Here is a 15,007-nt window from a genome sequence, read left to right as displayed (position 1 = left end):
GTTAAAGGCACTAAAGCTAAAATTTAGGCTGTTTTTAACAGGTTATAGCGTTGCTATGGTTACCAGTGACGTCAAGAAAATAATCACAACTTGTTTAGCAATGATTGGAAATTGGTTTGGAATTATAATTGAAGCAGCAAGTAATAAATATTCGTAATAGTGACCCATCAAATTATAAGAGCTGGAAAGAGCTGGAAACCGTTATGAGCCCCCGCGGTTTCGAAACATCTCAGTAAAATAGCAATTTTAATAATGGCAATGGATTGTTTTTTTGGCTATTGCTATTGCACTTATTTCTAACATTATTCGGTGGTTTACCTCGGTGTAAGAACCTGTGTACTATTTCTTTCGTTTTATTTTTGTTTTGTTTTCGCCTTGTTTCGTTTTGAAGCTATTGCTTTCCTGCCCTCTTTTTCCTCTCTCTTTCTATGTTTGCTGTCTTGGCCATTCTTTGTATTACGTCACTGGTGCGTAACACATGCTCTTACACCAAGGATGAGCCTTCTTTAGTGTATAGAGCTGAACTAAATTATGGCTTTCTGAAAATCTTGAACGTACCAGAAATCTCCAAGATATTAACCACAAAGTTTCTTTCCATAACAGGTGTCGCATGTAGATTAGATGCTGGTGGTGCTCTTGTCCTAGAATCTACTCTCTTTTTTGCAAACAACTTTCGAACAGCAGCTTGAACCTAATTACAAATAAATAAATCATGAAATGTTATTTCCTATTTCAAGCGCACTTGGCATAAATCTAGAGGGAGCGGAAGGCTCATTTTTGGGCTATAGGTTGGCAGTTGCTCCCAGTTGGATACATTTTTGGCTGTAGGCATTTTGTAGTGTCATTATAAAGAAAAGTGGAACCCCGCTTTACGGTCACCTCGTTATTAGGGTCACTTGTTTTTTTGTCCCGGCGAAACGCCCATACATTTTCTTTTTTTTTATAATAAAGTCCCGTTAATGTGGCCATCCCGTTGATGCGGCCACGGCCACATTCTGAAATCCCAACCTGTATAATCCTGCATATATGCAGTCGGGATGTTTAGTAAAGAACAGTTGTTAAGAAGTGCAGTTGTTACGCGAAGTGAAATTTTTACGTAAAGTGCAATTGTCACTTGAAGAAGAACAGGTAGCTCAAGCTCGAAATGTGAGCGTCGGAACTGGTTTGCTCTCGATATATACAGATAGCAAACCGGGTCGACTAAAACTCGTAGAATGGCCATAAATTGGCTGGAGGACCACACAGGAGGAAAACAACACTTGACTAAAGTAAGGTGAGTCGATTTTTATTTAAAATGCTCCCTTTTCACAGGATACAGAAACGATCGTTATTCCCCCATAAAAATCATTATAATTCAAAGGTTACGCAACGGTGCCAACGCTCGCATTTCGAGCTTGGGCTACCTCTTAAAGAAGACCCCGGAACCGGGAGTAGACGATTCATGAAATTTGACCCTACCCAGTTAATAGGGCCACCCAGTCAATACAGCCAAATTTCCATGGCCCGTTTGTGGTCGTATAAAAAGGGTTAAACTGAACATAATTGCATACCCTTCTCAGTCAGTGTCTCTTTAATAAAAATTTTCTAGAATAGCCACTGAGCACCGAGACCTTTTACCCCACCGGCCATGTTTAATACAACATTTTTTTTTCTCTTGATACATCCTATCTATAAACTATGAATCACCTTAAACGTGGTTTCGATTTTAATTAAAGAAAAGCTGTACACGTTTTGTTTGACTTTTTACCTGGTCATCAAGAACACAATGAAAGATGAAAAACAGGATTCCCTGTAAAGATAAAACAACAGCATATTACAACAAGTTAATAATATTTACATGAATTTCATTTCGTGAGGCATGTTTTGTTTATTGTTATAGCGGAGCTCCTAAGCGTAGCACCATAACCATGAGAAGGAACACTATGGAAACGAGTTTTCATAGTCAGCATGGATGCGGCATGGTTCGCGGGCGTACGTACGGCGTCCGTACGGGTCGCGCAACACGGCGGCCTATTTGATGGTAGAAAGAGTGAAGCGTATAAAGACGGCCGTATAAAGTCGCCTTAGGTGAGAAAAGGAAAAAGGCTAGTGGCATGGACATTGATGCCATGTCGCTTTCGTGTCTATCTGTGCAGCTCGTCGGGGTCGCTTCGGGTTGAAAACAAACATTTTATTGCTCGGGGTAAAAAAAAAGGAAAAAAAAAAAAAAAAAAAAAAAAAGACTCCCTGGGGGAACTCTCCCGTCCGCACTGCACCTACCGATTGAGCTATCCGACAGACTCTGCGTCTCGTGATAATCCTATATCAATGTATAGATATTGTGGAGTCATAACTGCTGCGAAACTATAAGGATCGCGAAACTATTTTCCAGGTGGGGGGGGGGGGGGGGGAAAGCAACTTCCCATACATTCTCTTATTGATCTGGCGATGCTCTCACAACTTGCAAAGCAATCATCGGGGCGGTAGTCAGCGGATGTCTCTAGGGCGCATGGCAGCTCCTTTCTTTGTGAACTTGCCAAAAAAAAACATGGGACCAGTGAGAGAGTTCGATTTTTTTATATATGTAGTAAAAGAATTTCTAAGTTTCTTTAAAGCAGCGAAAATTTTCCGGAAAGGTTCTTGGTGTCAATATGTGGTGTTTGTTATGAAATAAAACCATCACGGGAATGGTAATGAAAACGTGTCGATCGAAATTCCCGCGCTGGTTGGAGCTTTGTTCTTGCTCTATTGTTTGAGGTTGTTTGTTGACTTGTCTTCTTTTTTTATTCTTACTCCCCTGTGGGCCTGAATCGGGACAAAATGTAAACATTTGCATTTCACACTGAAAAGTAGCACGGCATCAAAAAACCGCTTAAAACAAACGAGAGAGAATTCTGAAGCTCTAAGAGAAGAACCCTTTATAAAAGTATCCACGCAACCCGGGAATATTGCCTGTGCATCTCGTCCAAAACCGCTGACTACATCTGAAGATCGCTTGCAAGGTGAAGCATCGCCTGTCCCCCTCGTTTCTTCCCCCCCCCCCCCTCATTTCTAGAAGGCAGATAATTTGCTGTACTCTAAAGATTCGTCGTGAGCACCGCTAGAAATTTCGTACTGCTGACATTCGGTTACGTGAGCTATTAATTGTCTGAACCTATAACCGCCATAAACATTAGTCTGCCGCTATTCACTGAAAATTGTAGCTCCATGAAAATAAAAAATGGGAGCTCCGCTAGGCGTGCCTAAATCTATATATTAGAAATTATTAATGTATCTCGATAGCATAACCAAGTTTAAATTCATGCGAAGGTATCGCACTTTAGTTCATTTTGATCTTAATACAGGAATAGCATTTTTTATTCACTTTCGAATGTTTTGTTTTGTAATTTTAGTTCATTGGTCTTGAAAAAATTAATTGCCATATTACAATTACAACCATAGAATGAGGCAATTTTTGCAATCTTTATCTTTACTTTTACTGTCACAGTGAGTCGACGATTGCAAGCACAAGATGTTTTTCACGGAGCGTGGGATTTGGATTTAGTTTATGTGCTCACATGACTTTACAAAGATCTTTCCTAGTCGGAAGAATGGATTATGAATGAATGAATAAAATAATGAATGAATGAATGAATGAATGAATGAATGAATGAATGAATGAATGAATGAATAAGAATGAATGAATGAATGAATGAATGAATGAATGAATGAATGAATGAATGAATGAATGAATGAATGAATGAATGAATGAATGAATGAATGAATGAATGAACTTTATTAAAGCGTCGGCGCAATTATCAATTAAACTAACTGGCGACAATAAAATAACATTCATGTTAAAAAAATAAAGTAATTGTATAAAACGTGCTAAAATACCGTGTCTAAAATATTATGCTAGGTTAAAATTTAAATTCATTTTTTTTATCTAAAAAATATTTACATTCAATATACGATCAATAAGTGAATACTTTAAGTGTGCTTACATTCGAAGTGGAGTTTCGAAAATGTCTAATGTCTACCGCCGCCTGCAACCGGATTTTTAGATCTTGTTTAAATATATTAATATAATATATCCAATTTATCACGCACCCACTTAGATCAAACTACAAACCTGTGTAGAGTTTAGCAAGATAAAGATGTATCCCACAGCAATATGAAACTCGATGAAAAATCCCACCAACCACGTGACACCCAGCAAGGGAAGAAGGGCGACAATGCTTCTCAGGCCTTTCCTTGAAATTGTAAAAATACATGAGGCCGTGTAATAACTGCACAGAAGGCAATCTTATTATCTTGCGACCTCTGTGATTTATACAAAGTAAAAAAAGTTCTTCATCTTCTAACAGTTACAACCGCGATATTCAGTGTAATAGCAAGCTAGATCGAAAAGTTATTACGCTACATAATCCTTATTTGGTTATATTCCGTACAAGTTGATTATAGCAGGGAGTCATCTTAAAAATTGAAAATGTTGCTGACGTCAATACTTGCAGTTATTCTCTCAAGACTTCAGTTTCTCTACGCTGAGTTATTTTAAGTTAATATTATATTTTAAGCATGTCAACTTTCCTTACTTCGTGATTGTCACGTGATCTCTGCCGTACTTGGTAGATATCTTTCCGAAGATAACACGAAGAAGAATCGCAAACAACACCATATTTGCCTGCAAAAAAAAAAATGTTACATGTTTTCACTTTGTTTTGTTTCTACACATTTGGTAGCTTAAGGTTATCTACTATAGAAATAATGGTTTCGAGACATCTTAAGGCCAGCATATGGTGGAAGGGTTTCAATGCATCAATCACCCGCTCTTGTACTGTCGTGATGGTATTACGTAATTGATGTAACTGTTCTAACCACATACCACAAGTATGACTAAGATAAGTCCCTTGTAAATCCACAAACTTCCGTTAATCCAGCATCTGTTAACGAGTAATAAGACCAATATGTTGCAGAATGCGGTTGTAATTATTATGATTATTATTATTATTATTATTATTATTATTATTAAAAAAAAAAAAAAAAAAAAAAAATTTTTTTTTTTTTTTTTCTCTATTTTAAATTTAAATTTAAAAAAAAATAAAAAAAAAAAAAAAAAAAAAAAAATTTTTATTTTATTTTAAAAATTATTATTATTATTATTATTATTATTATTATTATTATTATTATTATTATTATTATTATTACTTCAATAACACCATTAGTTGCAGTGTACACTAATTTAGACTTGCCCACCAGAAAAAAAAAAAAAGCTTAAGGTAAATGTCGTAATTCAATTTATGTTTCCTTGGGATTTCCAAGTGACATTAGTATCCCACTATTTTGTCTTTAGGGAAATTAAACACAACATGAATAAAATATTATATTAAAGTGCTACTACGATCAAATTTTGGGATACCTGTTTTTTTTTTCGTCCGATCGGTGGTTAACCTTATATGGAACATAAGTTTCAAAGCATATTCTCTTACGATGAAGAAAAGTGTACTTCTTCGACCTAGAAAGTCAATAAATTTTCGTCCGCCATTGAACGCTAATGGCTTTCTACACAGTGCAAAATTATTTCGCTATGTCTTAATAGAACGAAGGTAGGGGTTTGAGTTTTGCTTGTACGTCCGAATGTTTAAGTGGTCGTTGGTCCCTTTACCGACGGAGGTAATTGGATGCCGTAAGAGGTTTTGAGCTACGGATTTGCGTCAACTTGTATTCAGGCATTTAGTGGCCTAAGTAACGAGATGATTATAACATGTTGGTCGTAAGGGATGGTTTTCATGTACAGTGATAACTGCACCACTGATATTAAAAACTTTTTTCGTTTATGCTCTGAATCTATTGGGTCACCAATGACCATAGGGCGAAAGAAATCGCCAAAAAATGCCATAATTCTGATTTCCTCTAAATATGGAGCACAGTATGCTTATATGTTAACCCAAACACTGAGCGATTTTCAATTAAAACACCTGAATTTGGTCTATATGACGATTTTTAATTTTAACTTGAATCAAATTGAATGCAAGTAAAATTTGTTGATGGAGAAGAGGTTCCTAACATGATTTCAGGTGGCAAATAAAGGCCTGGTGGTATTCCAAGCGATGAAGTAAGCAAGTTTGTACTGCAGCTGGACAATTAGAGCGAAGAATCTTTAAACTTTCCAACATGAGTTTTTGCAACAGATCATGCAGTTGAGGACGTGTTCTTGAAATGCAAGGATTTGCACTTCAGGTTACCTTTGTAGGTCTGCATTCTGACTTATTTTTATTAAATATATATTTGAATGGAAGTGCACAGCTCAATGATTGAAGAGAAAAGATTATTTTTGAGCGATTTTAATTCGAGCCTGTACCGAACTGATGTTATGTTGCCATGGTGTAATGGGCAAACATGCTTGCATATAAAAAAATCATAATTAATTCTAGATTTGTTCATTTTCCTCCAAAGTTTCAGGAAAGTTGGCTGATATAATAAAAAAAATTTCTTTACAACGTTTATGTACAATAACAAAGCATTTTAGTAGAATTTACTTTTTACCACAAAGTACATGAATAAGTAATGCAAATTTATGCTAATTAACAATTTTTCACCGAAATATCATGGGATGCCATGATAAAATATATTTATTTCTGCAAAGCCCATTTTGTCTTCTTTCATTTGAGATATTTTAATCTATAGTCCTGTAAATATCTATCGAGATATTAAATAAAATGTCCATTGATGTCAATTTTGCATTTTTTGTTGCTGACAGGAAAGAGAATTTCATAAAACACGTGACGTTGATTAAACTGCTTAATAAAACCTGCGAATGAAAAGATAAAAGATTAATGACAGTCATACCTGTTTTGCTGTACTACAGCTGTGAGTTTTAATGAGCCACATGTGATGTCTTTATACTGAGTTTTTCCCATATCAAAGGTAGCCGGCTTTATAGCTGCTATTAAACCCAGAATGACTGTTGGAATCCCTGGATAAAATAACAATAACAATAAAAATAAAATAAAATAAAAAAGGAATAAAAAGAGCTTCCCCTAAGAGCTTACAATATTTTCAGCGATGCATATTTTGCTTGTCATTTTGGTTACCTAGTCTTCAAGCAGAGATTAATCTTATCGTCTTCCCAGATACTTTTTAACAAGGAAATTTTGATATGTCAACCATGTGACCATGATATTTGACGTTGCCATGGTAGCGTCACAATTACAAGCCGGTATGGCGAGAAATATTCATTTTAAACATTGTTCTTTTTTTATCCAGTTTTTTAAAGGAATTGTACGATTTGTTTATTTTTACATTCCATAAGCATTCTAGCATGAATATCCATCAATTTTCGTTATTTTCTGACTTTCTAAAAAGATGGTGAAATCCAAGATGGCGGATCCAAGATGGCGGCCCCTAATGACGTCATGTGACGTCATATGACGCCACAGCCAAAAACATTATGTTACCTTGTAGAGTACACTAAGGGCTTTCTACTCAGTCCAAATAAATTGGCTGTGCCTTAATAGAACGAAAACTCTAGGCATGGGTTCCATTTCCTCCCCCCACCCCCTTGTACGACGGTGGGGTTTGAGTTTGCTTGTACGTCCGAGGGTTTTCCAATGTTTATATCCCTGTTATATCAGTTGTTGAAGTCGTCGTCGAGGAATCGCGCATTCGCAATCAGCGACCCGATGTACGTACTTTTACTGCAACAAGGACTGAGATGTTATATGCTTGCAAAACTGTCCACGCTGAATTGCTATCTCTTTATTGCTGTAGTATAATCGCTGCCAAGTACGCGAGTGCAGAGAAACCCTCTAAAGTTGTGAAATATACTTACCCCATCCTAACGCTACGTATGTCCCATATAGCTTTTCCATTGAAAAAACTTTTACCAACTTGATATAGAGATTTATTCCTTCGACAAGCATCCACGTGAACAACGCCGTGTGGAAGAAAAATTGAATGACTGTCACTGCGGAGCAGAGGACCTGAAAACCCAAACACATAATTCGAATAAGTCAATATGGGAATATTTACACTTGAATTCGAAGGCTCTAAAAGAAATTTTGTGAAAGTAGCCTTTCTTCTGTGGATTAGAGCTCTAGTTTGCTATCGGAGAAGGAAAGACTGTTTTGGAAAATCCTTCGTTTAAGCATCCGTTGTGTTTTCCATTTTTTATTTTTATTTTTAACTTATCAAAGGTTATGACTTCAAGATGAAAAAAAAATACGGATTAAGGACTCGATGTAGTTTTCTTTTAACCCTAGGGTGGTCGTTTTGAAAATGAAAATCTAGGAAGCCAATGTTCGATTTTGTCAAAATACACATAATGATCAAACATGACCAAAGTTTATTTTTTACTGGTCACTTTGTCACAAAGGTTACCATAGCGACGATTGTCATTTTCTTTTGTTTTCAGACAAACTTGATTTTCTCGAAATCTAGATTGACTCTTGGTATTAATTTTTGGATATGTTAAAGAATACTGGACTGACTACCTGTAAAAAAAAAATAGAAAAATCTGTAAGAGCGGTTTAGAGTAAATCAAGAATCGGCAGTCGATATATTTTAACAAATAAAAGCAAAAACTGTCTCGCTTTTAGTTAATGGTCTTTGATGGCTTGAGTATTTATATTTCATTTTGAAAAACCTCGCCCAAAATACTACGAAAGAATTTGAAAGAGATTTCAAATTAAAACGTGATTTTAGACGCTCTTACAGATTTGCCTAAAATTTCTACTAGCCTTTAACCCTATTCAGACAGGGGGGGGAGGCTTTTGAGGCCCGCGCTGACTTTGAACTTTTATAAGTTTTTTTTTAAGATTTAACCAAACGCTGCCAAACTTTCGGAGTTTTCCTAAAATTTATCTGGAAACAATTTGGTAGGGTTGGATGATGCGTCAGGAACTTGACATCACCATGGCAACGGCATTTTGACATGCATGTTTTCCCAAATTTGTAATTTTGCATGTTTCTGTTAATAACAATCAACTTAAATGGAATTATTTTTACATTTTTACGGGTTTAAAGCACATTTTTATTTATTTTGAGTACTTTGCAGTGATTTTGGGTGGTTTTCTTTCATTTTGGAAAAATTTTGAAATCCAAGATGGCGGATCCAAGATGGCGGCTGTTTTGACATCATGATGTAACTGTCACGTGATGTGACCTCACCATCCCACGTGACGTATACCAAAAGAAAGAGTTTCGGACATATAAAACATCCTATTAGTTTCATGGTGATCGCTTAAATATCCTGGAAGTTACATGGGGGGGGGGGGGGGGGGTCGGGCGGTCTGAGAAGGTCCAAAAAAGCCCGGTCTGAATAGGGTTAATATAAAAAAATGAATACCAAGAGTCAATCTAGATTTTGAGAAAATTAGGCTTGTTTGAAAGCAAAAGAAAACGACAATTGTTGCTATGGTAACCTTTGTGACAAAGCGACCAGTAGAAAATTAAACTTTGGTCATTATTTATTTGATCATTATGGTGTGTTTTGGAAAAAATGGGACATTGCCTCACTTGATAATTTTCATTTTCAAAACAACCAGCCAAGGGATAAAGAAGTAACATCGAGCCTCCTTAAGTCCTGTCTCCGAGATTCTTTGATTACTTGCAGACTGGAGGCCAGAATTTCCTAACCTTAGGGGTAAAAAGTACATCTGTTCTTTTATCAGTGGAGAATGTTTGACATTCGCTCGGCTTTTTTCTTATAAAAATCTCAGTACGCTGTTCGTCTTCCTATAAAACTGAACACACCACCATTTTACACTGATATGCGCAATCTATTTTTTATCAAAAGTACCAACAGTGTTTTCTCTCTCTTTTTTCTTTTACTTTCACAAAACATAGTTCCAACTTTTGTACTCACCAGATGATTCTGCCTTGAGGCAAACGAGTTTTTGTCCAGAACATATACAAGATTTCCAAGACCAAGGGACAAGAGGAGATTCTTGTGTATGAAAAGCCTATTTGACCTTTTCAGCCTGTAGATAAAATCAAACACATTCTTACTTTGTGACACAATTTAAGGTACGGGATATGACAGTAAAAGGCAAATAAAGCTTTTGTTTTTTGTTTTTTTTTTAATTTTTACCTCAATGCTGTCAGTAGTATGAAAGTCAGAGTAACAGCAAAGATAGAAATACATATCAGCACAAGCTCCACATTGCTCTGAATTTTTTCGTGTTGTAGAAATTTCTTTGACACGTCCTGATTATAAAAGACAACTCCCTTTTCCTAAAAATAGAAGAAAAAATGTACAGAAGCATGCCATAAAATGCATTTAAAATTTGAATATCGTTAGCAACGAGAAAGAAAGTTTTTAAATTTTATGGCAAAATTATAAAGGAAAAGACGATAATAATTGTGAAGATGATGATGATGATTATGATGATGATGATGATGATGATGATTATGATGACGATAAGCCCTAAAGGGGCGCGGAAAATACGACCAATAAGAACAAATTCCGCTCGTATTATATGATAAACCACAGGAAAAGGGATCAATTATTCATCCATCATTATTTTCATTTCCTAGTGTAATTGGCTAATCGGTTTTGAGATACATCTTGCATCATATGAAATAGTATTTATCGCAGCATACCTGTGCGAATGACTACAACACAAACGAAACCTTAAGATGTTCTTTATTTGAACGTTACTACACATCAAAACCTCTAATAAAGTGTTAACCCTATCCAGACCCGGGGGAGGGGGGGGGGGGGTGGAAAGTGCTCGCTCTGACTTCAAACACTTATAACTTTTTCAAAATTCAACTAAACGCTGCCAAACTTTGCGAGTTTATCTAAAATTTATCTGAAAATAATTTGGTAGGATAGGTTGTTGTGTCAGGAACTTGACGTCGCCATGGTAGAAGCATTTTGACAGGCGTGTTTCCCAAATTTGTAATTTTCGTGTGTCAATTCACCTTTTTACAGTTTTTAAGCACATTTTTATTGATTTTGAGTAGTTTGCAGTAATTTTGGGCGGTGTTTCTGACGTTTTGGAAAAAAAAATGAAATTCAAGATGCAAATGTCACGTGTATTGACGTCATAGACGGAGAGAATAATCCCCCCCCCCCTCCCCCGCTCTGAAAAGATCCTAAAAGCCCGGTCTGATTGACAAATAGATTTAATTTTGCCCTGCGTCTGCTCAGTTATAGGTCACAAATGAAGTCAAAATGTGGTAAGAACAAACAAAGTGGCTAAGAATTAACCCTCGGACGTATATACAAGGAGGGATGCCACACCCCAAAAAGTTTTTTTTTCGTAATTTTGAAAAAAGGATTTACTTTACAATGCTGAAGCTTTCAATAGCTGTTCATTCGTCCCTTGCGAAATGATATGCCAATCATGTGTATATCACATTTGAATTTGCCATGGCAACGTCATAAATATAAACAGAATTGTAAGATTTGTTTATGTTTACATTCCATAAGCATTCTGGCATGATTTTACATCAAATTTTGTTATTTTCTGACTTTCCAAGATAGTGGATCCAAGATGGCAGCTTTAATGACGTCACGTGACGTCATATGACATCTTAGCCAACAATAAATTATGTCATCCTGTAGAGTAAGCTACCCTTTCCCCCTACCCCCTACCCCCTTGATACGATGGTAGGGGTTTAAGTTTGCTTGTACGTCCGAGGGAAAACAAGTTTGAAAACCCGTTACCTTATCAAACTTCACATCTGTGCAATTATTCGACGTCAGTGTGTCCTCTATTTGCTGATTGGTCAACTCGATGGTCTTGAAGAAAATGATATATGACGACAAATAAAAAAAATAATTATTTAATCGCTAGTTTGCCTTACACATTACTGCATCTGATAGACTGGTAAGGATGAGCAATTTTGTGAATTGGCGGTATACAATGATATGGATTATGTAGTCGACAGCTTTTTTTGGATGTGGTACGTATTGCATTTAGGCTTGATCCTAAAAACGTCCTTGCCAGAACTGATAAGGTACTGACGTGAGTTACGGTTAAACCTGTTTTGGAATGGGTTACTGTTAAATTGTCTAAGGGCTGCTGAAATTAAGTCATTCCTTAAGGAGGCATTAAAAATTTGATATTTTATAGACCGCATGCATACTGCCAATACTTTTATGCATCTGCCTGACTAACCTCGGTTTTGAGTTGATATTCGAAAGAATTTTGCTCTAGAGCGGGTAGTGGCTATTGCATACAAAAGAATTAAAGGCAGCCATTTAGCATTCGGTCTATATTTCAGCGAGCATGTTTGTTTTGTTTTGTTTTGTTTTGTTTTGTTTGGCCATGAACAAGGTTAAATGATGCAGGGCATTAGAACTGCTCTCGACTTACCTCGTTTCTACTTCTAGTTTCATTTTTGTTTGGGCTTGTTTCATTTTTTGTATTCTTGTTATTTCTGTTGGTAATAATTGGCGTCCGTTCATCTGCATTTGGCCATGGCGGTAGACGAAGAGCAGTATTTACTTGAAGAATCAGTTCCTTCCTTGCTATTGTGAATCGGTAGTGTATTGTTCTGATGTTTTCTACCAATACATCCGTCCTGTGTTATTCAAGAACATTATCCGTGTTACTGGTGATGTACATGTTCTTGTCTTTTTACTGTTGTAACTGTGTATACACTTTTATAAGTGAAAAGATGTATTACGATTTCTTACTCACGTCGGTTCTTCGCCGCGGTACAATAGTAGAGTGGGCCCAATATTGTACGCTGTGGTATTGTTTGGAGCCTGACGTAGAAATTCCAATGCTTTATCCAACAGGAAATTTCGGTCACTTTCCTAAGGAGGAAAGAATGCATTCATTTGAAGGTAGCCCTTACGATCGATACCAAAAGTGAAAATACTTACACGACATACGTAAATGGAGTACGGAACTACAAAGGTAAATGTCAAACGATTCGAAAATAGTGAAGAATATTATTCTACATGACACGAGCGTGGGACAAGAAATCTGGTCCCCGACGGGTCGCCCTGGCCTCCCAGTCCGGTTGGGCGCTCTAACCAACTGAGCTCTGGCTCGCGTGGCTGGCCATTCTGGGATAGTGCGCGTCCTGCATACTGCTGGATCAGCATGTCGAATCATCAATTTGTAGTTTGATGGTGATTTGCTCGGTGATAATAGTGACTATTTATCACTATTTCACCGGCTTAATTACCATCTTATATTTACTACGATACGAAGTATTTTTCCATGGTCTACACTTTTAAAGTGTTTAAAACTCGTGTAACTACGAGCCGAGAGGCGAGTGGTTCTATTTCAAAGTTTGGACATTTTATGACGTCATTTCTATTTAACAATTGATTCATGCTTTAGCGTGTACTGTCGAGTTACGGAGCACGCGGGAGGTTTGGAGAGCACGAAAGAAGTTTAAGCAACTCTAGCTCCTTGATTGCTCTCCAAACTTTCCAAGTGCTCCATAACTCGATAGCGCACAGCTGAAATCATGAGCCAATTGTTTTAACTGGGTTCATGAACGTGTGAAAAAAAAAACATAGAGAGCGCTTCATAATTTTACACGAATGGTGCAGTTTGTATCAAATGCGAATAAATGAACAGAAGAGTATTTGTTTATTTGGTTGCAGAGCGAAGAAAAAAAACATAACGAACAGCAAATGCAGCAAATTCTTCTGTTGATTCATAGGTTAGTTTTCGCTGAATTAATTTTTTTCTCCCGGGCGGTAGAAAATCAAAACAAAACATAAAGATAGCAGATTCGTTTAGGGTTAAAAGAGTCAAAAAGTTTGGTTTCGTGCTTAGTTTTAAATATTATCTGGACCGATTCCATTCGTGGTTACCTTGTAGAAGGGCTGAAAATAATTGTTTTTCTTTTGAAAACGGTCCTTCGCTGAATTATATTTTCGCCGAGCGGTCGAAATCACAACAGAGCCGTTGACGCTTTGGTGTACGGCTTAAAACGCGAAAATATTTGTTCGGTTGCTAGTTTTAATTCCATCCAACTGTTGTAATTTATGGTTGATCGATTCTTCCACGTCAGGGCCGTGAAATGCTTTTTTTTCGTCCTTCGAGACTCACGCGTTAAGGTGGATTTCCACTGACGCGTAAATATTTACGTACGTAAAACGTGAGTAGAAAAAGATACGTAGGCAAATTTCCACTGTCGCGTAAAAAGTAATAAAAAGCGTTTCCTTTTTACGCGCGTTGAACGTGCGTAAATGCCCGCCATACTGAATTATCAAGTTGGTGAATAGAGTGCGTGATTGTCGGCCATATTGGAGGAGTGAAACAATAAATTGTTTTTCCTTTGGGAAAAAATCATGAACATTTTTATGCAAATATCTTGTTGTTTGACTCTTCCAACATGGCTGCCATGAAACACTTTGTACCACACGCTAGAAAAAGAAATGCGTGAATATGACAAGAGGTATTTTATAATACTTCCGAAAGAACAGCAAGAGATTGGGGCGACTTTCCCGGATTCCCGGTTCAAAGCCTACGTGACCTGACGCCAGGCGTTTTCTTTCACTACTGCGTTTGTGTAATTTGGTTCTGTAGCCAGTTCTTAGATTATTTCTTGATGTTAAGACTTTCTCGTGAGAAGTGATTCTACATCTTAATGTTTTCCCAAGTAATCGATGGGCGATTAAAACAAAATGGTTTTTCACATGGTAAGTAGTGTCATGTGACGAAATCCATATGATTGGGTAAATCGTTACGTACCGCAGACGCCGCGAAAAAAGTTGAACTCGGTTCAACTTTTTTCAACCCCAAAATCGCTATGTGCGTAAACGGCGCGTCACGTGCGTAAATACCTGGAAAAAAAACGTGGCATTGGAAATTGGACAACGTAAATTCGACGCACGAAATCGCGCGCGTAAAATTTCATTTTACGTACGTTTATAATTTTTACGCGCGTTGACGTGCGTAAACAAAAACGCGACAGTGGAAATCCACCTTTAGTTTTTGTTGTTTGTCATTTTGAATGAAGAAAAGCAAACACACATTTCACAAGATTAACTAAGATTGACGACGAAATCGAATTTATTTTCCCTTTCGCTCTCCGTTTTTTATAGGAAACAGCTAACTTTGAAGCTCGT

General features: G+C 36.9%; 1 protein-coding gene across 1 annotated transcript in view; it reads right to left on the bottom strand.

Annotated features, from left to right (window-relative positions):
• Positions 1 to 15,007, bottom strand: part of LOC144642897 (uncharacterized) — a 112,333-nt gene that overhangs the window by 79,560 nt on the left and 17,766 nt on the right. Inside the window, exons 13-24 of the mRNA XM_078501999.1 lie at positions 12,612 to 12,730; positions 12,285 to 12,492; positions 11,633 to 11,707; positions 10,049 to 10,191; positions 9,824 to 9,938; positions 7,790 to 7,940; positions 6,808 to 6,934; positions 4,844 to 4,901; positions 4,554 to 4,642; positions 4,091 to 4,211; positions 1,748 to 1,789; positions 559 to 691 (exon numbers count right to left, since the gene is read on the bottom strand). Coding sequence (XP_078358125.1) covers positions 559 to 691; positions 1,748 to 1,789; positions 4,091 to 4,211; positions 4,554 to 4,642; positions 4,844 to 4,901; positions 6,808 to 6,934; positions 7,790 to 7,940; positions 9,824 to 9,938; positions 10,049 to 10,191; positions 11,633 to 11,707; positions 12,285 to 12,492; positions 12,612 to 12,730 — 1,381 coding nt within the window. The remainder of the gene's footprint in view (positions 1 to 558; positions 692 to 1,747; positions 1,790 to 4,090; positions 4,212 to 4,553; positions 4,643 to 4,843; positions 4,902 to 6,807; positions 6,935 to 7,789; positions 7,941 to 9,823; positions 9,939 to 10,048; positions 10,192 to 11,632; positions 11,708 to 12,284; positions 12,493 to 12,611; positions 12,731 to 15,007) is intronic.

The sequence above is a fragment of the Oculina patagonica genome, chromosome 2, assembly GCF_052425735.1.
Source record: "Oculina patagonica isolate OP01 chromosome 2, crgOcupat, whole genome shotgun sequence".
In the NCBI taxonomy this organism is placed as follows: Eukaryota; Metazoa; Cnidaria; class Anthozoa; order Scleractinia; family Oculinidae; genus Oculina; species Oculina patagonica.
Note: the sequence above shows the minus strand (reverse complement) of the source record. Positions and strands in the feature narration are given on the sequence as shown.